Source organism: Ursus arctos, unplaced genomic scaffold (assembly GCF_023065955.2).
Source record: "Ursus arctos isolate Adak ecotype North America unplaced genomic scaffold, UrsArc2.0 scaffold_5, whole genome shotgun sequence".
NCBI lineage: Eukaryota > Metazoa > Chordata > Mammalia > Carnivora > Ursidae > Ursus > Ursus arctos.
The window spans coordinates 77,183,395-77,208,443 of record NW_026623067.1 but is presented as its reverse complement, the minus strand read 5'-3'; the positions used below and the strand labels follow the sequence as shown (position 1 = coordinate 77,208,443).

Sequence of the window (25,049 nt, the reverse complement as noted above, 5' to 3'; positions counted from 1 at the left end):
CATGGAGCAACAGGTATGGAATTTTGAGGGAACAGAACTGCGAGCCAAGGATGTTGTACAATTCTGTATTTATTTCTTGTGTGAAGTCAGCACCAAAGCATGCTTAGATCCACATAGACTCAGAAAATCACCATTCATGCTCCCTCCCTGAAAAAATTATGTTAAAAAATATTCCAGTCAATGAAGAAATGAATCAAAATTTAGAATTCAAGGGAAAGAAAAAAAAAGAAAATGAGGAAACTGCAGTGCAAAAGAACTTCTGGCACCTCCCTTGGTTAAACCTACCCCATCAACCATGCAGATGGATTCTGGGCTGGCTCCTGGTATGGGTGTCCAGGGGAGCCGGGTAGGACTGCCCTGAGGCACATCTTTGGCTTTACCTCTTTCTGCACTATGAGACGTGAGCTTACACGGTCACCATCAACTACCCACAATTAATATGGACTCTGTTGTCATGACCCATAATCCCTTAAAACGATGTATGCTGTACTACTCTTCCAGAATTTTCTAAGAACAGCTATACCACTTGCTCGTGGGAACACTGTCCCAGAAGACTTTTTGAAGAAGTATGTGTTTCTCCCTCAAAAACACAGCAACAAAATCAAAACCAGATTAAATGCCATACTAAATGCCAAGACACCTGAATAATGATTTTCTTAAGTTACCCACAATGATGACTCTTTTTAGCTGGAAAAGATTGATCTTTCACAAAGCACACCATTTATTATTTTCTAGGCCTTCCTAATGATATTTCTTTGTTATCTCAGCTTAACCATAATATATACAGAGAAAAAAGACTTAGGGAAATACACCATGACGGAAGTAGTGGAGATCTCTGTAGGTGCTAGAACCCTAGATGATGGTATTTTTTTCTTTAAAGTCTTCAATATTTTCTTTAGTGATTATGTTTTAGCCGTATAAAAAGTTGCTAATGTCAGGGGCTCCTGGGTGGCTCAGTCACTTAAGCTCTGGATTCTTCATTTTGGCTCAGGTCATGATCTCAGGGTCATGAGATGGAGCACTGCATTGGGCTCTGCACTTGACATGGGGTCTGCTTAAGATTCTATCTCTCCCTCTACCTCTGTCCCTCCCCACTGTTCTCTCTCTCTCTCTCGCCAAAAAAAAAAAAAAAATTTGCTAAAATCAGTACATACATTATATTATCACATTAAGAATACACACAAAATTTTATACCGATAGTTATAACTAAGTGGTAGATTAGGTAATACTGTTTTTCATAAATACATATTGCTTTTATGATTTAAAAAAAAAAAAGACTAATTGCAGAGCACCTGCGTGGCTCAGTCGGTGAAGCCTCTGACTCTTGGTTTCTGCTCAGGTCATGATTCATGGGTCCTGGGATCAAGCCTTGAGTTGTACTCTACGCTGAGCAGGGAGTATGCTTGGAGATTCTCTCCCTCTGCCCCTCCCCCTGCTCATATTCTCCCTCTACGTCTCTCTCAAATAAATAAATAAATCTTTAAAAAAATAAAAAATAGAAAAGACAAATTTCATTAAGAGAAAAAGTGTAAAAAATGTTGGAGTCATTCAATATTTCATGCATCTTAGAAGGAGGAAAGGCAAATACTGAAGAAAAGAATGCCACCAATGCTATTATTCATGGTAAAGAAAATCTGCCCCATATCTTTTCCTCTAAGGTGCAATTTCTGTTCTGTTGTATTTATAGCTCCCTTTCTGTGCCCCTGAAAATATATCTATTATTAAATTTGAGTTCTTATAATTGGCTCTATAAGACTATGCCTATCTTATGCTTTAAATTCCATTCCTCAGGGCTTCACTGAAATATGCTGCCAAAATGCTCACCCTCCCCCAGTGAGGCCAGATGTGTTAGTCAAATACTTTAAATAGATTTGACTACAGGTTTGGAAAGGATTCTCTGTTCCAGTGTCTTTAAAGGGGCTGGTGTTAAATGTTTTCATTTTTCTTTTTCCTGCTCTAGTCCTTGTATCTTTGGCTTGTTAGTCAATGCAACTTTTCGTTTTATAATTCCTCTACATCTGAGAAGGACTTAGCGCGTTCACAATAACTGGTACAAACAAGTAAGCGAATTCGTTCTCCTAGACACTTACTGTAGTCACTCCTCAAGCATTTGTATTGCAAATGCAACACGACAAATGATAATTTGGTTACAAGATTCCGTTAAAATTGCTGCCAACTTCTTAGGACCCTTAGTGGCTGTATAGGGGTCAAATACCAACCAAGTAAGAACTATTTACGATCGCTGGAGACAAAGAGCTCTAACCTTCACCCAGAGCATTCATCCCCAGGTGTGTTTACATACAACAATATAACAGTGGTTCTTACCTCACCCTAATCATTTTTTCACCTGGTTATATCTTCCTGAAGTCCTTCTACGTACCCTTTCTCTTGCACTTCCAAATAAAAATGCAGCAGAATAATAAAGCGAGAAAGAAAAAAAAAAATGCCAAGAAGTACCCCTGAGCCTAGAAAGCCCATTTTCAAATGGACTTTGTTTCAAAGGCCTGGGTTTGTCTGTGGAAGGCAAACCCACATGTTTGCACACACTTAGGGATGTGTTATTTAACCTTTGGAAGCATATACTAGTCTGCAAATGGATTACCTAAAACCCAAATGAAGCTTCTGAATCTCATTGCTGGTTCAAAAGAGCAGTAGGCAACGAAATATTTGGGAGAAAGAATAGTTTCAGGAAATCTTCCTGTGGTGATTTTGAGGAGGAGAGAGGATGGTCACCAATGGCGGATGGTAGGCAGGGCAGATGACAAATCTAAATCACACACGGTTTATAACTGTGCGCACAAAGGCCAAAACAACACCTAATGCAAGATGGTTTCCTTGAATTCTCTCCAGAGCCACAGGATCTCACCAAGAACTAATTTGTATGTGACATAAAGAATGAGAGAGTCCCCGGAGACAGACCGTACTGAAAATATACCTTGACTAGCAAGTCATCCCACACACAGGCCTGCCTGCCTTATCAGATGGACATGGACAGAATTTGGGGAGATGATAAACAATCTTCACTCTCTGCCTCTATGAATCTCTACGGTGATTTACGCCGCAGGAGCGGGGAAAGCCTCTGCCCCCTTCACTTCCGCTGGCTGAGACAGAGCAAAACAGACTCCTGTGTCCAGGCTCGGCACAAGACAAGAGTTTGTGAACCTGAACTTCTCCGAAGCGTTATGAAACAAAACCAGAATTCCTTGAATGGCTGACAAAGAGAAGAAAAATTCCTTCTTCTTTTCCTTGAGGTAGAAGTTCAGCCTTTGGTTGCAAACTTAAAGTGCAGGCTGCCTCGACTAACACAGAAATCTCAAATTATCCCCCGGCTGCATTTGTAACAGAGCTCCTTACGAGGTTTCTCAGGCCCCTTATAAATACGGAAATAAGGTACTTTAGAGCCTAGATATTATGAAAAAAACAACAACAACCTAACACAGTTGTTGCCTAAACCAACAAGGCCTATATGTTCACAATGTAACATTTAAGCTTTCGAGTAATAACATAACTAGTGATATATGAACTAACCTACTAGTCACTTGACCACATTAGAAAAGATTTCCTTTTTTGTGTAAATAGTTTAATCTCAATTAATATTAATAGAGAATAACATCCAAAATCATTATTCCGAGGTCTGAAGAATAAAGAAACACTATAGTTTTCAATTAGTAAATTATTTGATAGATAACTTATCTGGGAATATATGTAAAAGGTAGGGTAGATACGGAACTGAATGACATTCTATAGATTTCCATGCTAGTAAAAGGGGGAAAATGTGGTTTTTCATATGGGAATTTACTTTTTAATAATTTAACCAAGAAACAGGATAATATCTTAATAAATGTTTACTCTTACTTTCTAGTTAAAATAATTTAACCAAGAAACAGGATAAAATCTTAATAAATATTTACTCTTACTTTCTAATTTTAAAGAAACATCTGCCTTCCATGGGTACAAAAAATTCATTACAAATTTGCTTGTCAAGACATAAGCTATTGCAGGGGCGCCTGGGTGGCACAGCGGTTAAGCGTCTGCGTTCGGCTCAGGGCGTGATCCCGGCATTCTGGGATCGAGCCCCACATCAGGCTCCTCCTCTATGAGCCTGCTTCTTCCTCTCCCACTCCCCCTGCTTGTGTTCCCTCTCTCACTGGCTGTCTCTATCTCTGTCAAATAAATAAATAAAATCTTTAAAAAAAAAAAGAAAGAAAGAAAGAAGCTATTGCAAACAACACTTTGGCAGGACATCGAAGTTGTCTGACACAATTTGAGCATGCTATGGCAAGAAACTCTCACCTATTCCGGCGCTCTCCTCCAAGAGACCAACTGTTATATAGACTTAAACAGTATAAGATAAATAAATAAACACAATAAAAATTAATAATTAAAAAGGAAAGACTCTAAATGATATTCTCATGGGTACTGGTAATGAAAACGACAGTAGAAAGTTCCGCGAACCGTAGTGCAGAATCTATAGAAGCTTCTAGCTATAACAGCCTCCTCACACATTGAATATATCGAGATATATTAAATATTCCAAAACTGCAGAAAGAAGAGGAGCAAAACACCCAAAAACATTTTGATAACACAGAGAAAAACATAATCATCATTTTAAGCTTTCTAGCTTTCCACGCACCTTCCAGGACCTGGCTGCTTTACAAGTTGGAAATGACCATGACAATTTCTATCGAATGAAGATGAACATATCTATCGAGATTTAAAATGTAAAAGCAGCAGAAGGGAGGCAAGTCCAGTACCCTCCGGAAGGACAGCACATTCGCAGGACCCTTCCGTGGAGAAGTCGGCCAGTGTTGACAAGGCACATAATGGTGTGCCATTCGGTGGAGGAAGAAATTCAGTGTCAAAGAAAACTCATCCCCCACTGGAAAAGTTTGGTTTTACTCCTGTTTCCACAGAACTGATCCAAATCAAAATAGTCTTTCTCTCTTCCTTTTTTTCTGAACCTGAATAATGGGTTCTTCCAGGCCATCACTGTCTTTCTTCCTCGTGTACTCTCATGAACAAAGATGTCCTTTACCACTACGGCATTTGGTTTCTCCCCCTAAATCTGCCATGTTCACCAATATTTAAGGTTCAGCAAGTCCTACAGGGAAAACACCCTCGATAACTTGCTTCTGTTCCTAAATAGAAACTATTTCTAAAGGTTCTTTCCCCAGCAACCCTTTATTTTTTATTAATTTTTAATGATTTCCACTTATATTATTTTTTTTTTTAAGATTTTATTTATTTATTTGACAGAGAGAGAGACAGCCAGGGAGAGAGGGAACACAAGCAGGGGGAGTGGGAGAGGAAGAAGCAGGCTCTCGGCGGAGGAGCCTGACGTGGGGCTTGATCCCAGAGCTCTGGGATCACGCCCTGAGCCAAAAGCAGACGCTTAACGACTGCGCCACCCAGGCGCCCCTCCACTTATATTCTTGAATCAAATCTTAGTTAAGACTAAATCTGCCAATATTCCAGTAGGAGCTCTTTGCAACCTCATTATCTGTTTCAAGATAGAATTCACAATTAAAAGCAAGAGAAAAGGAAAGCCCAGTATTGTGGGAATTACCTCATCTGATCCTTTCTTTTCTCCTGACTTGGAAGGCGATCCACTGGTTTTTTCACTGACATGCTATAAAAATATAAAAAGAAAAGAAAGAAAGATAATGTTTAAAAGAAGGAGGTAATACAAGATAACATAATAGTGACTTTAATCCCGAAGTGCTAAATATGTAGCCTGTAAAAACAAGGACCCCTTTAATCTTCCTTCTGAAAATGCTGATAATTCTACACTGACATAGGTGGCTTTCAAAAATCAAGAGAAGCTACAGACATTCATTTGGGATGTAGAAAGTCAGTCTATAATTAACCAGACACAGATCTGATGGTGATTCCAAGGCGGCATCTCGTCTCCTACAAAATGCCTCACACAGTTTTAAAGCCTAAATTGCCAGTGTGGGAGACATGTTGTTCCTCACGGAGTTGTGACGTCTAAGGACCATGTGGAGCCTAAAGCCATACTTAAGCCTCAGTTCAGCATGGGCTTTAGGGAGGACCACAGCTTCCAAGGCCGCCATCACTTGGGAATGGCTCTTGGGAATTCCTCAGAGTTCTTCCCCAGTTATCTTCCAGGAAGACAAACCCTGCAGGGGGAAGACCATACCCACAACTTCTATTTATTATGGCTTTAGGATTTCACTATGTCCAGAAACAGAATTATTTTTCTTCCCAGGACTGTGGGAATGAAAGCAAGTATTTTTATGTGGTGCATAAAACCTTCAAGTAGCCTACATGCTCGTCTGTCTTGATGATAAGATAAAATAGGCCATAAAGTTTATTGACTTTTTTTGAGAGATTAAAAAAAAAAAGATTATGTTCCCAGTAAGGGTTACAAAGAATTGTTTCATTTCTTACCCATTGCGGGATTTGAGAGAAAGTGGGAAAAAATAACCTAAATATAAGGAAATAAAAGCTCACCGTTGGGTTCAATCTCGATTATCTTCAGTTAAACCAAAATATAAAACTGTAAACATTCCCTAAAGCAAATCATAACCTTGATATGTAAGTCAAAGAAATTATTTGAATTAAGAAAAGTGGTAGTAACCGTAATATTAATAATATCATTCTTTACTATTATTTATTATTATTATTATTATTATTATTATTATTATTATTATTATTTACTTTCAGACATCTTATTTGATACAAAAAAAGAGGTTCACGTCATTTTTAGGGATGAAAAAGCGAAGAATAAGAAGAATTCAGTGGTCTTTCATAAAGACACATACCTAGTAAACGGGAAAAGTTTGCATAGCAGGTTTTCTGACTTACAATACATTGTTTGTCACTATACCATGCTAAATAGAAAAAGGCAATGTTTTCTTTAGTCATATCAACATATATTTGAATTAAAACAAGAATCCAAGAAATATTAGACACATGGATGAAACCTTGCATTTAGAGTTCTCTGTATGAAAAACTAGGAGGGAATCACTTTCATGCGTGGGAAGTTCTTCCCAAAATATAACACTGTCACAGATCAGTGAGTGGAATCCACTCACTGAAAAGCAGCCAGGCTTCAAGAGCTGGTGAATGAAGCCCTCTACAGGGCCTGTTCCAACTTGATGTCCTAGTCTAGCATTTGTCCACAGTTGAGGGCAATCAGTATTGAGTAGTTAATGAACCTGGAAAAAAAATATCTAAAAGCCCACATATAGATCAGTGCTAGATGGTGAGAGATAAGTTTTAGAAGATTCCTGAAGGCCAGACTAGGAGGAAGAATCATGCACCATTTGCAGATAGAATTTAAGAGGGATAGGGGCGCCTGGGTAGCGCAGTGGTTAAGCATCTGCCTTCGGCTCAGGGCGTGATCCCAGCGTTCTGGGTTCGAGCCCCACATCAGGCTCCTCCGCTAGGAGCCTGCTTCTTCCTCTCCCACTCCCCCTGCTGTGTTCCCTCTCTCGCTGGCTGTCTCTCTCTGTCAAATAAATAAATAAATTCTTTAAAAAAAAAAAAAAAAGAATTTAAGAGGGATAGATCCACAGTGACAAATTTACCTAATCTGTCTCCTTGCAGAATTGGTGGATTTAGAAGCCTATCACACTCATTATTATCTCCAAATTCCTATCTTTCTCAGACAGATACTAACAACAAAAAAATGCACTGTTTTACTGAGGCTGTCGAGTGCCTCCTTTACTCCCGAGTGGGTATTAGTATTCCACTTTGCAAATGAAAAAGCTTAAAGAGGCACTTGCTCTTGTCTGGTAGAAGGTTCCCTGCTCTCCACAAGGTCCCCCTCTGCTTCCTGCTCATGGGGCAAATATATATTATGACGCGCTGCCCCGCAGTAAATGTGCAGACAGCCCTTTCTCCCTAAAATTTAAGTATATACATGTTTTTCTTTAAAAATTGTTAAAAGGGGCCCCTGTCAGGCTCAGTCTGTAGGGCATGCAGCTATTGATCTCTGGGTCATGAGTTCAAGTCCCACATTGGGCAAAGAGCTTACTTTAAAAAATGCAAAAAAGTAAGCAAATAAAAATAAAAGTTTTTAAAAAGTCATTTCCTGAGGGTGTTCCAAAATTTCAGTCCTCCAGATTAGCCAATACCATCGGTTATTTGTTTCCACTTAAATGCTCAAAATCCCTCAAATTACGTAGGTTCTATATAGTTTGGGAGAGATATATATGGTAAATACTTTTTAAAATGTTTGGTTATAATGACAGCTTAGAAAAATTACGTACCATAAGAATTGTATTTAATGATTTCAAAAGAAAGATTTGCTCTCAATAGAAAGCTTTTTTACAACATAAAGAAGTATAATGACATACAAAACACAATCAAATGAGAACATTTTTTAGAAACCTTATGGATTATATTTTCCCAGGTTTTTTTTAATTCAGCCTCTTTTTTTTTTTTTTTTTTTTAAGTAGGCTCCACACCCCAACACGGGGCTTGAACTGATGACCCTGAGATCAAGACCTGAGCTGAGACCTCAAGCCAGACATCTAACCAACTAAGACACCCAGGGGCCCCAACACACCTTTTCATTATAAAATTTTTCTAATACCCAGAAAAGTTAAAAGAATAATACGAGCACTGATATTCTTACCACTTAGATCCAATAACTATTAAGATTGTTGCTACATTTTGCTGTATTTGCATATATTATAGATAGATCTATCTCTCTACCTGTAGTTGGATATGTACCTACATTTGGAAGTAAATTGTAGGTATCCTAAAACTTTACCCCTAAACATTGCAACTGAACATCTCCTTAAATTGAAGAATTTTCTCCAAGTAACTTCAATATCACCATCACTCTAAGAGAATTAACAAGAATTACCTAACACCATTCAATTTCTAGTAAATAGCAACATTAATGCATGAACCATTGCCCTGACCATTTCTTGGGACTTATTCAATATTCAGTAATCTATTAACAATGTAAAATCAGTTATATCTTTTCACTGAGAGATATTCAAAGTGCCTGATTTTTTAATTTATTTTTTAACATTTGTTATTATCTTTTTTAAATTTGAGTATAATTAACACTCAAAGTGCCTCATTATTTAATTCATAGCATAATTAAGCACTTTCTGCGTGACTGAGCTGATGCAATGAAATATTTGGGAATGATTTACGTCAGATTGGATCCAACTTAGGAAACCTGCCGCAAGCCTAAGAAGAAAAGAGAGAAAATTTTGTCCACAACAGCGGGCAGTGGGTGGGGTGGGGTGAGAGAGGTGAGAGAAGCATGGAGAAGGAAAGCACTGATAGGTCCGGAAAGAGAACCAAACCACAAAACTGATAAATCCATGGAGGACTTTTCTAGATGAGGGAAAGGAAACAAATATGTTCCAAGCATCTACTTACTCTGTGCTAGCCCAGGGCTAACCATTTCCCCTAAGCGATCCCCACAGCAACTCCAGTGTCACCTCATTTGATGGATAAAGAAATCAAGGCTCTGAAAGGTGAGGTCCTCCTCCGTCACACCACGTATCCGGATTATATTCTATGAGCCAGAGACTGGGCTACTCTGGATCTAGGGAAGAGCTAGCAGAGATCTTGGGATTCACATCAAGAAAGACTCAATCCAATGCTCTAAAATGAAAACAACAAACCAAAACAGAACCTTCCAATTCTGAAACTGGTTTGCTTTATAAAATCAAACAGTCCTGTTTGCAAAATCAGTCCTGTATTCATAGCTGGAAGCCCAGCTCAGGAAGGACAGGAAGCTAACCCTAATACAGGAGAAACCGCATGGGGAGAATAAGGCTACAGAAAGCAGTCGACGCATGGAGTTAAGATGAAAGAGGTGGTTTGTGTGGCAGGAGTTCAGAAGCAGGGAAAAAGCAGATAAGGGACTTCGCCCCATCTTCCTTCAAAAAGGAATAATTTTCTGAACCCCGTGGATCACTGTGTATTTGGCAAGTATAGCTGTCCTCTGTTCTCATTGGAGGAGAAAGCTTTTTATAGGCTTAAAATCTTCTGCCACAGCAAACCCATCAACCTGTCAGGAAATCAACAAGAGCCAAGAGCAGTAAGGCCGGTAGCCTCTGCTCTCCGCCAGCCAAGGACCTGGGCTAGTAAGCATCTGGGCACCCTCCCCACCGCTACCCACATACCCTCTGACAGACACACACACAAGGGCATAGGTAACACAGAAGAAAATAAAAGCAAACTTCTACACATATATAAAAGAAGAAGGAAGACAGAAAAAAACTGAGTAGCTACAAGCGCAAGCCCAGCTGAAAGAGTGCAAATGCTGGGTGCTTCTGAAATGCCTTTGCTTCTTAAAAAAAAAAAAAAAAAAAGAAAAAAAAAATCAGAGTTTTGTTATAGGGGTGACAAAAACATTCTAAAATTAAATAGAAGTGATGCTTGCACCACTCTGTGAATATACTAAAAAATATTGAATTGAATTGTGTTTTGATGAGTGAATTCAGTTTGTGAATTATATTTGAATAAAATTGTTCTAAAAACCAGTAAAGGTTATTCGAAAACAACTCAAAAATTTTTCTTCTTCAACTTGGAGGCAAGGCCACAGAGATCAATATTTGCATGAAGCAATAAGAGGTTATCTTGGTGCCCTCTGGACTTTCCTCGTACACAGAGCTCAGCTCTGTCACTACATACCACTGCATATGGTAAGAAAAGCTCATTTCAGGGCCCTTCTAAAGGTCAGAGAGCTCTAATTTAGCAGTGGGTCCCATCCTTCAGTGTAGGTCACAAGCACCTGGGACACGTGGGAACACTCATGCCAGAGTGCAGGAAAGACAACTGGTTTTGAGAGATTTGTGGGCACCATGACAGGAAGCAGAGGGCTCTGCTCTTCAAATCACCCCACTGAGTTGGCACCCACGGGGAGATTCCCCTGGTCAGGCAGGCTGGGGCGGCTCTGGGGCTCCTGGGTAAACTCCGATTGCTCAAGGAAGGAGCACGGTGCCCTGTGTTCACACCAGCATTTCCTGACTAATTCTGAGCCCTGCCCTATTTATGGCATGTCGTATCTTCCTATCTGCTCGTTAGTCTCAATTTTCTTAGTTTCTTTAGCAAACAAACTTTATTTTATACTCTCTTGCTTACTGATTCCTTCATAAATGTCTATTTTGCCTTCCCAACCAGATGGTAAACTATATTCTTATTTTTCTGGTCCTGTGGTAGGGGTGTGACAAATACTTCCTGACTGAATGACTCTTATTTCCGTAAACCTCTAAACACTGCCTGAGAAGTACTTTTGCTCCATTCAGGTCAGTAAACTAGATAAAAGAGAAAGAAGCAAAAAAAAAAAAAAAAAAAAAAAAAAAAAAAAAAAAAAGCTTGGAAAATTAAAGGACAACATGTAAATTAATAATTCCTGCAAAATCCCATAAAATCTATTCTTGTATATATTCTGCTTGCTAAAACAGTAATGTTCAGCAAACAAACAGAAGGACCAAGATGTAAAACTGGGTTTGCTTTAAAACCATCTCCCTGGAGCTGCTCTGGGCCTCTCTGCCCTCAGGTGAATTCCTTGCCCACCCGGGGCCCCTGCTCCCCCTGCTCCCTGGACCTGGGATATTTGGGATGGGTGGTCTTGGGCTTGGGAGGCAGTGACAGGGGACTGGAGGAGGTGAGTGGGTAGTCTTCCCCCTCCTTTCTGCCTCTGGGAGGCTCTGTAGTAGTGTCTCCTGCAGGATGGGCCAGCCACAGTTGGGAGTTTCCACAGGACGATCCAGCTCCCTGCTAGTCCTTCCTGCATAGAAATGATAGCAGCTTCCTGAAATTTCTAATCCCTGGTTGCCTCCCCAGTTGGCTTCCCATCCTCTTCTGTTACCTGGGTAACCAATTCCCTGCATTCCATTCTCTGACAACTCAGATGGGACAGAAAAAGCTTGGATGCGAAAGGCTATGTGACCTTCGGCAAATAATTTAACCTGTTTTCTACTTGTAAAACGAAGCTAATAGTACATAGCCCAGGGGCTGACATATTTCTGAAAGGAGCTGATGTTAATGAGGAGCCTGGCCCACTGCCTAGTTCATTTTAAGAATACAATAAAAGTTATTCCACTCCCTTGTTTTTCTCTGGCATCAACTGGATTGTGCTGAATTATGAAACAGTAAAATGCATAAGAGACGTAAGTAAAGGTTTAAAGGTTTCATTTTCTAATGCTATAAATGTTAGAGCAGAGAATTCAGTTTCTTACTTTTCATAAGTACAAAGCAACCAGGTTCATCCGATAAATTTGTGTTTAGCACTTTGTCTCTTATGGTTGTATATTATATTTGTCTCACATTTCCATATTACATCTAAGGAAACAAAGTACACAGCGAATAAAGAACTCCTTTTCCAAACAATCTAACCAAGCTGGTCACAGGCATGACCCTTAAATGTGTAATTCCCCATGTTTCAAAATACTTTCGGGGGCACTCCTGGGTGGCTCAGTCGATTAAGCCTCCAACTCTTGATTTCAACTCAGGTTATGATTGATCTCAGGGTCTTGAGAGCCAGCCCTGCGTGGGGCTCCGAGCTGGATGTGGAGCCTGCTTATGATTCTCGCTCTTGGGGCGCCTGGGTGCTCAGTCATTAAGCGTCTGCCTTCGGCTCAGGGCGTGATCCCAGAGTCCTGGGATTGAGCCCCACATCAGGCTCCTCCACTGGGAGCCTGCTTCTTCCTCTCCCACTCCCCCTGCTTGTGTTCCCTCTCTCGCTGGCTGTCTCTCTCTGTGTCAAATAAATAAATAAAATCTTAAAAAAAAAAAAAGATTCTCTTATCTTGTTCTGCCCCTCTGCCCCCAGCGCCCATCCTCCCCCTCCCCCTCTCACGTACTCACGCTAGCTCTCATGCATGCTTTCTCTTTGTAAAAAAAATAATAAAATAAATAACATAACATAACTAAAATAAAATAAAATACTTTGGGAGGGGAGATGTGAGTGTGTGTGTGTATGTGTGTGTGCTGGGTTTATTGGTGGGGCTGGGAGCTAAACAAAGGAAATGTGGCACAGTAGTACTATGTTGATAATTATTAAAGATGATGGGTATATGAAGAGTTCATTATATTATCCTCTCTTCTGTGATAACAGTTTTGAAAAAGTGAGAAGCCTCTTATCTCAAGCATATGTATCTCCCTGGAGTCACACAAAGACAATATCTTAGCCATTTCCCTTGGTTTTCACACTAAAAACTCTAAACTCCTAGAGAAGAACAGAGTTGATTTATTTTAAAAATCGGTGAGAAGCTAGCTACCATGTGCTAAGTATTGTATAGAGAATAATTACTCAAGAAATTTAAGTAAATAAGAGATCTGGCCTGTTAATACATGATATCTTTCTCCTCCTCTAAAAACATTTGCTATCAAATTCTAAAATTATAGGATAACATTCTTTGGGATTCTCATATAAAAGACACATATTAAGGATTAACTGCATGGCCATAATTCTGAAATCCCGATGTCCCACCTAAACTCCATGTATGCTTTTTCCTAACACTTCAACATTCTCATGGATAAGTCAAGATGACACTGTTAAGGGCACATGCTCTTTTTGTCCAGTTTTCAGAGGTAGCATTGATTGCCTCTTTGCCAATTCAGCATCTGGGGTCTATCTGCAGTAAGGCTTTCTGAATTTTCTCTAAATCAAAGAAGATGCCATGGGACTTTCAATAGTTACTTTTATTGCTTTTGTAGTAGTCATTAGGATGCACTTGTGATTTTTATCAATGAGAAATGCACAATTGCTACGTCCATGGAACCCTTTACAGAACCCAACACATAGTAGGGGAACAATAATTACCTGTGAACATATTTGGCCTTTACCAAATTATTTTTGTGTTCTATGAATCCTCAACAGTCAAAATGAATTCCATAGTTTTTTAAGGAAACTCTAACCATAGGCCCCTTTTCTCCCTGGGATAAATGCCTCTTCCATCTGCGATGGCAACTTACATAAATGGTGTTCATTGGATGGAATTATTTCACATTTTTCTTAACTAAAAGATACCTGATTCACTTTTTTTTAAACAATAGAATACAAAAAAAAAAGAAAAAAAGCAACACAGATACTTGAATACAGTGCTATGCATTCAAATGGGTATATGTAAGCTGAATGGGGATTTAATTTTAATGGCTTTACAGTTTTAGTTTGGCAAGATAAGAGTTCTGGAGCTAGATGCTCGTGATGGTTGCACAACAATATGAATTGTACACGGTGCCTGGCTGGCTCAGGTGGAGGAGCAGGCTACTCTCGATCTCGGGGTCCTGGGTTTGAACACCATGTTGGGTGTATTTAAGATTACTTAAACAAATAAAACTTAAAAAAATTCATATATATATGATTTATATGAATATATATGAGATATATATATATATATATATATGAATGTACTTAATTCCACTTAACTTTACACTTACAAATGGTTAAGATGGCAAATTTTACGTGGTGTATGTTTTACCACCATAAAAATTAAACAAACAAACAAAACAAAAAGGAAAAGAATAGAATAAAGATGGGCTGCTTAGAGAAGTCTTGTATTACACCAGACAACCTACTCAGAACTGAATGCCTAACCAATCACCTTGGAATCTCAAATGGCCACCCATGTTTCCACCCCCAGCAAGCTACGCCATTCTTTAAAAAGCACTTGTAGAATATAATTTACTTCTGGGAAGTGCCAAAACTGATTAGAGAACATCATCTGATGATACTCCTAATTTAAAAGTCTTATCGCAATGGGAAGGAAACTAGAAACTATCAACCAAAAGGGCAAAGTTGTGTCTGATCTCCATTCTCCCAGACACTCTAAAGCCTGTGCACTTTTTTCAGATTCTACAATTTGCATTCCTTACTCCTAAAAGCAGCCAAGTGCTTTGTCCTGCTCTGGAAAGCTTGTGACACTCTTCCCAGACTGGCCACAGCGATGGGGCCTCCCAAATGACTAGGCTCCTTGATCATGCTGCCACTGGGCCGATGGCTCTAATTAGGCTAAGAAACACCTTTAATTACCATGGCCTAATCAAGTCAACTTATGATTCAGGAATGTGATTACTGATGTTAACCAAATTTATTCTCCTTCATGCTTCATCGTTATGATGCTCCTGAGATGTTCTTCAGAGCTGGCTTTTTAAAGTTGTTTTGTTGGGTTTTTTTCCTACAAATACATAATTCTTTGGAAGATAAGATCAATGATATTGATGGTATTCAGTGTGAAAATATACACTGTAATGTGTTTCACTGACTGGCTTTATAAGTAGCACTCCCTTAAACAAACATCACAGATACATCTTTTCAGTATTTAAGGATCCTAGTAAAGATATTTTAATTATAGGATTTATCAGAAGCATTATGTATATGCATGATATATATATGGTATATAGTATACATGATAAAATACATATATATTACATATAAATCGTATACTTATATAATATATAATTACTATATAATAGTATATAACATATTATATTGTACAGTATATAACACTATATAATTATATTATAGAGTATATACTATATAATTTTATTATTATATTTTTTATAATATTTATATTATTATATTTATAATATATCTTATTGTATATTGTAATTTATATTGTATATATGTGAAATATATGTGTTATAAATTGGCTCCGTGGACCTTTAGAGGATTTATTGGTGAGCTTTTGTGTATTTGCGTGTGTATTTTGCTGAGGGAAAATGGTCAGTAGCTTTAATTCTAAAAATGGTCTGTGATCACCCCCTCATAACCATCAAACAAAAATGTTTAGGAAGCCATGTCTAGAGCTATACTATCCAATCCTATAGTCCTTAGCCACTCATGCCTTTTGAGTACTTGAAATGTAGCAAGTATGAATTACTGTAAGCATAAAATGAACACTGGATTTTGAAGAATTAATATAAAAAAAGAAGATCTAAAATATCTCAATGGTTTGTACATTGATTATATGTTGAAATAATGTTTGGGATATAGCTAGTTAAATAAAAAATATTATTAGCATTAGTTTCACCTGTATTTGCTTTTGTTAATGTAGCTACAAGGAAATTTTAAATTACATATGTGCCTCTCACAACAGTTCTTCCAGGTGGCACTGGCTTGGGAAGAATCAAAGCTGATCATACCAGCTTGCTGATTCTAAGGGGCAAAAAAATTTTATAGTAGTTTCCAAATTGGATTATAAGAGCGATTTTAGCAAAATAACAGACTATGCCTAAACATAACAGGGTTAGGGGCGCCTGGGTGACTGGGTTGGTTAAGCTTCTGCCTTCGCTGAGGTTATGACCCGGGTGCTGGGACAGAGAGCGCAGGGCTCCCTTCTCAGCAGGCAGTCGGCTTCTCTCCCTCTCTCTCCGACCCCTACTCACGTGCGTGCGTGCTGTCTCTAAATAAATAAAATCTTCTTAAAAAATTAAAAAAATAAACATAACAGGGTTAAAAGCACTGATTTAAACTACTTCAAATATTCCAGCATAATTTCCTTTAAAGAATCATGAATTTGGAAAGAGAAGATCAATGTCAACTCTGAAATACTGCCATCCTTATTTGCAGATAATTCATGTGGTTCATTTTGATAAGAACCTTAGGACAATAATGACTCAAAGCAAACTTTTGCTTTTAGCACATAAATAAGATGCTACATTTTAAAAGCCCAGAATATGTAATGAGAAACAATAACAATGAAATATCTTAAGGGAAACTGTAATTCCCAATCATTATAAGTATATGGGCATGATACTTTGATTCATCATTCTCAACAGTTCTCACAAACCCTTATGTGGTGCCTATTATAACCCTCATTTTACAGAAGTGGAAACAGGTTCAGAAAGGTTGACTCATTGATCTTTGAGAAAAAGAACTATCCTCTTATTCTCCACTATGTACTTGGAGGCTAGTAGCGGCTTGGCACAGAGTAGATGATCAGTGAATGGCCATTGGCTTATCAGTGACAGTTTGCTGATTCCAATATAAGGTTTCCTCTAAAGGGTGTCTAATTACAATAGCTGCTTTTCCCAATACCACATGCTGAAAAAGAGGTGTACTTAAACTAAGTTTTTGAAATTCTCACATCAATCAATGGGATATAAATATTTTGATTCCCACCTATCAACACATCTTTTTGTATTTTTTGTGGAATAAAGTACAGAACAGCTCTTGCTCTCTCTGTCTCATTCTCAACAAAGGTCTTGATTTCAGTTGGTTCTGCTCCTCGGAGTTTTGGGTTTTCTCCTTACCCCCCATTCCAGCTGCCTCTCCTCCTTTGTGTTGGAAAATGCATGTCCAAGATCATTTCCTCTAAAAGTTTCGAGCTTTGCTTACAAGTTAAAAACACTAGATCTATGTTCTTGCGAGCTGAGTTCATCCAGGAATCCGCTTCCAGCGGCGGAATTCCTCCAGCAACAATTCCCGTCCCATTCAACTTGTGAACCGAGCCGAGCCTCCTCGCACTCTCGGGCGCGCTGGTGCATACCACCGTAGGGTGAGTCTCGGCCTCTCCCTAAGTCCTGAGAGGAGGTCGCACCTGGTCCCCTCCCCTTCCCAGCCAAAACCCGGACAATACTCGTCCGCACTCCCGGAAAGGCAAAGCAAACACATTCCCTTCCCGTTCCTGCCCAAGAGCTGCCGCTCCTATTTACCGTCTTGTACCACCAGCTTGCGAACGCCATGGCGACGGCCGGTTTGCTCTGAGACGCGCGGCAGAGGGCCCGGCGAGCACGCGGGGTGCGGAGCGGCAGGCACGGGACTCTCACTTCGCCTGCCTTGCACCTGGCGGGCTCTGAACTCTGCAAGCCCTGAAGCCGTCAGGAGGCAGGACACCTGGGCGGTGCCCGAAGCAAGCCCCGCCCCCGCCGGCTGGCCCCGCCCCGCCCGATTTGGCTCGAGGTTAGCTCGGGAAGATGTTTTATTTCTCCGGGCCGCCACGCCCTGCAGCCCGGGCTTTACGCGGAAGACAGGATTCCACCGTCCAGTTACGCTACCCCACCCACTCTGGGGGTCCCGAATGAACTTTTCCCCCTTTCATCCCTATCGTCATTTCACCCACCTCTCACCATCCAACTTTTCCCGACGCGGGCCACCCCCTGTTGAGCTCGCGCCACGCCCAGCGCTCTTGGCCGGGGCCCTGGAATACCCAGCCACCTCCAGCCACCTGCCCAGCGGCAGTCACTGAGCCCCGCGCCCTTCCCCAGCCCGGGAGGGGGCGCACGGGCCGGAAGGCCAGGCAGGCTACGCCCAGAGGAGGTGGCCCACGGCTTCAGGGCTGGGGTCCTCCCAGCGTTCAGCCCTGCGGCTCCGAGAAGAGCGCCACTCACCTCCTGGGTATGGCGGGCAGCTGCAGCGCGCCGGGGCCGCGGGGAGGCAGCGGGCTTCTGGCCCGGCTGAGACATGGCAAGGCCGCTGCAAACGCTGCCTCCGGGAGGGCGCAGCGGAGACTAGAAGGGAGGCCCGGGCGGGGCGCTCTGGGAGGGAGGGAAGGAGCGGAGGGGCCGAAGGGCGCGCCCGTGAGGCAGCTTTTCCGACCCAGCCCCGAGCCCGCGCGGGGGCTCCCCCTTGCCTGTCCGGGTCCTCCCCTTCCTGCCCGCTGCTGGCTGCTGTCCCCTCTGTAGCGGCACGGGGCTCCCGGGGCTGAAACTTAACACCCTCGGCCCCGGTGTCTTCACCCAGAGATCCTCCCCGCCTTCCAGGACTCCGCTGCTCCCCGTGGTCGCAGGGAGGAGGGGCTGGAGGTCTCAGGGTTCCTCCTTAGACGTGCCCGGACTTAGCTTTCAGTTGTGCAACCGGGAAGCTGTACCCGGGCGTGGCCCGGCTACGCCTCGACCGTTCTCCTTAAAAATCTCCAGAATTAAACACCTTTTCTGCAGTCTGCCTTGGTTTAGTTTGGAGAAGACTTTACCAACTCCAATCTGGCCCAAGCCTGGACCTTCTAGATAAGGAAGTGGATCACCAAAACATATTGGTCTGTGCATGCGTTTGTGTAGATGTGTGTGTGTTTGTGTAGGTGTGTACGCTCGCCTGTGTATGTTTTATGTCATCTCGCTTTGGGTTTTTTTGGGGGGAGGGGGGCGCAGTTTTGAAAGTTTAAAACGTCTCAATGGGTAGGAAGCCTTAGGTTCCAATAGTCCCACATTTAAACCCCTGTAGCCTTTCTGGAGCCTGGTCGGTTTTGTTTCCGAGGCCAAAGTGTTTTTAGTCTTTGACTCATCTTAAACAGCACTTCCTGGTTTGAGCTTGGAAGTGAAATACAACAACCCTGTCTAGAAAACGCTCGTCTGCTGAGACTGCGGGTCTCCGATTCTGCGGGTATGTGATCAGACCTGCCTGAAAAAGCCTTTCCCCACGATGGCATTGACACCTTGGACCTGGGGGTGACGCTCTGTGAAGTGTTGTGTTTTAGACGGTGGGAGAGAGAAGCCAGATTGTAGGAAAAGATTTGTCATGCTATACTGAGCTTGGCAGGATGAATTCTTGTTTCCCTTTCCCTTCTCATTTTTAGGCATTTTGACTTCCTTCACTGGCTTAGCAGCATTCTTGATGGGGGGAGCAGCGAAGGATGATTTAAATGGATTCCCTCTTAAAAGGTTTTACTTATTATCCATGTGACTACTATTTCCAACAAACAGGCTACAGAGTGAGAATTTCCACATAAAAATGAAATGACTTGGATAAGGGGTCTATCATTGTCCATTCAAGGAAAATCGGTTGGTGGCATGAATTATATTCATAATTGGGAAAAATGTCATAAGCCTGAAAAAATGACTTTATGACTGTGACCAATGCCTACAATAATTTAAACAAACACACAAGCTACAGGGCCAGGTGATAGCCCATCCCCAGGCCCAGGAACCAGAAACATCTCCTTACTTCAGAACCTAGAGGGCCTAGGTTCAGGTTTTAGAACCCTGACTACATTATTCTAACTCTGGAAGAAGAATGGTTTGTTGATTAAAATTTGAGGTATTTTCTAACGGAATATTTAAAATTGAACTTAAACTGGTTAGTTTTATACTTCTTGAAAGTTTTTCATGCATGTAAAGTGCTGTGAAAGAAATTGTAGAGGGAATGATAGAAAGATAAAAATACACATTCCCTGCCCCCCAGGACTTAGAGTTTAGCTGAAGTCACATGGCATTTGTCACACATGATCATTTGGGTGACAATGAGAGATGTGCAAGTACGGATAAGTACAAATGTGTTTTGGGAGTTTGGGGTTCTGTGGGTTTTGGTGATTTTAGGAAGGGAAAGGAGGCTTGAGTGGACAGGCTGGCTGGTGGGATGTGGACAGAAGGAGAGAGGATGAGGGCAGTTCAGGAAATACAAAAAAGCCTACCCATCTGGCTGCAGCTGCTGGTCCAAGTTTAGGAGTAATCGGTCCATTTGCCCACTTACTGTTTACTCAGCAGCTACCGGGCAAGGTGATATAATTGGTATCAACATCTGTAAGAGATAAAGACATTAGCCTTCAGGCTTTGCTGAAAGGTTGGAAGTCACATTAACAGAACAATTATGGCTAAACTATGCATTGATGACTGTGAGTCAAGAAGAATTACAAATAAGTTGAAGAAGAGGGTGGTGTTTTCACTTTCTCTTGAGGTCAGTGAGGAATTTGAACTTTGATACCACGACCAGCAGTTGAGCGTCTTAGGGAAGATTATTCTAATTGCATATGGCAACTTACGCTATATTTTTATTTGCACACATGTTAAGTACTTCGTTCCTTTATTTACTCGGTAACAGGATGACTGCCGTGTGTCAGGCTCTCTGGAGGTACTGGGGACCTCACAGTCTAGGAAGAAAGACAGACAGATTCCCCAGCACATGACCGTGGGAGAAGGGTAAGGGCTGGCAGAGTTATTCCAAGAGCACTGTAGGATCCTGAGGGACTCCTCACTCTGACCCTGGGGTGGCCTGGCTGGGGAGGAGGGGAGCTCAAGGGCTCCCTCCTCCCCGCCATGTTTGACTTGATGGAGTTGAAACCTTCTCCACGGAACCTCCACGTTGTACCTTCTCTTCATCCCCACTACTGCTGTAGCTGTCAGGAACTCATCACTTCTCATCAGGAAACATGTAAAGTGAAAAAAAGAAAGACAGGACAGAGTTTGGAGAAAAAGCCAGCAGAACCTGAGAAGGAGCTGTAGTGGGGCAGAAGGAAGCGAGAAAAGAAGTAAGTACCAGAGGCCAAGGGTGGAGGGGCTTCTGAAAGGAAGGGCTGACCCGCAACTAACGTTTTAGTCAAAGGTTGGGCCAGACAATGAATGAAGAGTGTCCACAAGATCTGACAGCTGAGAGGTTTTTGGTAAGCCAGCCAGTGGGTAAGATTGAGGAGGAGGCAGAGTGGTTTTGTGAGGTACTCACAGTTTCAATAGTCCCCTTCCTTTGGATGGTATTTCTTTCTGCACCACCACATACTCCTGGAATGGAAGTTAACTCCAGAAAACCTGGACCTTTTGGCTGACGTCCAGGTGCCTGTCAATCCCACTGGAACTTACCTGTCCTATCTGCCGTCTTGAGACTCTGCCACGTTTGCTCCCCTCCATAGTGACATTTTCCTGAGTAAACCAGAAAGAAAAGAATCTTTGCAAATAGGCAAAGACACAGGCAAAATACGCCAAGTCTCTCAAAGCTTCCTTTCCCTTATAATGTGCATGTATCTGAGTAGGAGCTTCATGCTTCTGACTGTTGAATTATCCAGAAGAATGGCTTCAGTGGTAAAGTCCGTGCATAAAGATGAACGTGTCCTAGTCAGCAGTAGGGGACTCTGTTTAGAGCACAGGAGCTTTGCCATGCACTATGGTCTGAATATTTTTGTGCCCCCCCCATTCCCATATTAGAATCCTAATGCCCAATGTGGTAGCACTAGGAGGTGGGGGCTCTGGGAGGTGATTAATTCATGAGGGTGGAGCTCTCATGGAGATTAGTGCCTTTATAAAAGATGCCCCCGGCGAGCTCCCTTGCCCCTTCTGCCATGTGAGGATACAAGCAGAGTCTGCAGCCGGGAAGAGAGCCCTCACTGGACTATACTGGCACCCTGATCACAGACTTCCAGCCTCCAGAACTGCTAGAACTCTTGTATGAGCTCCCCAGCCTGTGGTATTTCGCTACGGCCGCCCGAATGGACTAAGACACCTTGCTTTTTCAGATCACACTGGGCTTGTGTAGGGATGACCGAAGGGGTGGCAGGCAGGAGAAAGAATGGAGATGAAAGGATGGAGGGAAAGAGAATAAACAGCAGATGAAGTAGTTTTTTAGTTTTCACCGTTACCAAACAAGAACTTGAGTCACCCACATACCTATAACTAGGCCCTCAGGCTTTACTTATTCTTTACTATCTCATGCCTGCAGTTAGTCAACCACCTGCAAAATACCTTCAGGCCTTGTTCTTCAGCATGACAGACTTCCTGTTTCTTGTCTACGTGGACCAAAGAAGACTGAGATCATATTCCCTTTTCAGGGATTTATTAGGGAGGACTCATGGGATCAACACCTGTGGGACGGAAGGAAGGATGGGCCAAGGGAGAAGTGGAGTGGGAGGCAGACCCAGGAGAAGCCTCCCATAACCCTGCAGGGAATGCCTATGGCCGGGTGCCCTTTGGAGCGCTTGGGGGCTGGGGAGAGAGGGCTGAGCCCTTATGAGCCTGCATCACTAGTCCTTGGGTATGGCTGAGGGTGAAGGGAGCATGGCTTTGGGAGAGAGAGGTGGCTCCCTTAAACTGTGGCAACCCCCAAAGGGAGCTGGGAGATGAGGGCTGTCTTCTGGTGGCACTCCTAGGAGCTGGAGTAAGGACTCTTCTATCCCTGATGGGGATTCGGGTAGCTTATCGCATCCATTACATTCCTCTGTGCAATATTAACACCAAAAAACTTTGCGAATAGAATTGAGGGGGCAATTAATATGACTAAAGTATGCTGTCAGGTTGCTATCTAACTAAACATTTGGTCTGAATATATTACCCATTTCATTACATTTCTTCCTGTTTTAAAATGACTTTTGCCTTCAAGAGGCATCACAGAAGAACAATTTGTTTCACACAGTGGCCATGCTATTAATACTAGCAATCAAGATAGAAACAACAATTTCAAAATTTGATTGCAAAGAATGATTAGAAATGAAGGCAAAATAATTTTTTTCTATTTTCTAGTTTTGTCTAGTGCTTTTAAAGAAAAAGGGAAAAAAAGATTGCTCTATAGGTCTAGCAGCAGACAAGGAAGAAGGTAGAAGATACCCTATTTGCTATAAGCCGTCCTATAAGCTAGAAGTCATTTGCTTTGCTTACTGATTTCCCTTAGGTTTGTGGTCTCCATCCTCGGGGCTATGGGTCCCTGAAAAGAGCTCGGTTCTCAGTCAGTGTATTCCTGGGGCCAACAACTAACCAGTGCTGTGTGCATCATCTCTCTTCCTTGTTTACAGTCCTTGATGGTTCCTTAGTGCCAACAGGATGAAGTTTAGATCCCTTCCCATGTCCTCCCAGGACCGGCAGGATTTGTCCTGGGCAGCCCTAGCTGCAGCGTTATGCCTTCACACGCGCCTGCGCTCCAGCCATGCCCTCCGGCTTTCAGATCCTTGAACGTTCTCTGCTCTTCCCAATTCTGCCTTTGCTCATTTCCCACCCCTCGGAATACTCCTCCCTTTCCTTTTCCAAAGTGCTGACTTTCCACAGCATTGCATTATATTGTAACTGTCTATAGTCCATATAAAGTCCAAGATTCTCATGGCCTAATCCTAAATGCAGTTTATATTTAAAGAAACAGTGGTCGGGCCTTCCAAAAGTAACTAAAAGCATTTCAATCTTTATTGCAATCCTCTCACTGCAATTGAAAATGCCCAAGTGGGCACACAATCAGAACACTCAGCAAAACATCTTAAAAATCTTTCTCTTTTTATCTTACTTCCATTATCTCCCCCATGCTCCCAAATTTCTTCTATAAACTCTCCGAAAAACTATCAGAAGATGTTATCTTGTCATATTTCTTTTATTTGTTTCCTTCTGCAATGGTATCGTTCTTCCTAGAGGGTCCCGTGGAGGGGAGATCGTTGTGCATACTAGCACAGTCTCTGATCCCTGTCATACTGCTGATCTGTACCCACTGCTAGACTCTGCGAGAAAAGCGTCATTTCGGTCTTATTCAGAACTTGAGACTGTGCCTGGCACACAATATGTCCCCAATAAACATTTTATGGAATGAATAAGAACACATTATTGGTTTTTTTCCAGGCTAAACTTCCTTCTTCAAAAGATGAAAGAAATAGACTGGGGAATTTAGAAGGACACTTGTAGTTGAAACTGTCTCTGATCACTTAAGATCAGAAGGGCAGGGCACCTGGGTGGCTCAGTGGGTTAAGCCTCTGCCTTCAGCTCGGGTTATGGACCTGGGATCTAGCCCTGAATGGAACCCCCCATCGATCCTCCCACTGAGCCCCCCAACAAGCCCCCCTCTGGCTCCCTGCGTGGTGGGGACCTGCTTCTCCCTCTCCCTCTGCCTGCCGCTCCCCCTGCTTGTGCTTTCTCTCTCTCTGTCAAATAAAAAATAAAATCTTAAAAAAAAAAAAGATCAGAAGGTCAGGAGAACTATCTAAACACTCCACGGTACTAATTCTATTGAATGGCTCTCACAGTTGATAATGACAGTAAATAAATAAAATAAAAACATATAGTACTTATTATGATTTAGGAACTTTTCAGTTTTTAAAGACTTTGCATATATTTGCATATATTTGTTCATTTCACCCTCACGAAGTAGGAAACATTATTTTCCTCCTGTTATAGGAGAGAAAACTAAGGCCCAGAGAGGTTGAATAATTTATCCTGGGTTACACAGCTGCTAAGTGACAGTATTAGCATTTGAATCAGACGGTTTAGTGCTTCTAACGACTTCTCTGTATTTATTCTTTGCTACATACTAAACAAAATTTGTCATGGAATTTGGAGTGGAATGTTTGCATATGGATGGCATGTATGGTGCCTTGGGGTGGGGGATTGAGATTATATTTTTAAATGAGTGATTTAATATCTGGAGTGATGAAAGTGAATCTGAGGTACCTTAGCTATCTGTTCTTCAGCCTGTGCTGGAGAATTTAAAAATAATACCA

The 25,049-nt window shown here is 41.7% G+C and overlaps 1 protein-coding gene and 1 non-coding gene across 19 annotated transcripts in view; one reads left to right on the top strand and one right to left on the bottom strand.

Moving 5' to 3' along the window:
• CAST (calpastatin) overlaps nucleotides 1-24,601 on the bottom strand; it is a 113,217-nt gene extending 88,616 nt beyond the window's left edge. For 3 of the 18 annotated variants that reach the window (XM_048220960.2, XM_044383991.3, XM_057307237.1), the window contains exons 1-2: nucleotides 18,277-18,659; nucleotides 5,567-5,629 (exon numbers count right to left, since the gene is read on the bottom strand). In XM_048220960.2, coding sequence (XP_048076917.1) covers nucleotides 5,567-5,629; nucleotides 18,277-18,351 — 138 coding nt within the window. In that variant the 5' untranslated portion in view covers nucleotides 18,352-18,659. Of the gene's footprint in view, nucleotides 1-5,566; nucleotides 5,630-17,601; nucleotides 17,836-18,276 lie in introns of those variants that run through there. The other 15 variants (XM_026498582.4, XM_057307238.1, XM_026498581.4 and 12 more) reach the window with 12 other exon arrangements.
• LOC113255432 (small nucleolar RNA SNORA28) lies at nucleotides 4,224-4,345 on the top strand. The gene has a single exon (XR_003316304.2). It is a non-coding gene; the product is annotated as a small nucleolar RNA SNORA28 (small nucleolar RNA).
• Nucleotides 24,602-25,049: the final 448 nt, after the last annotated feature.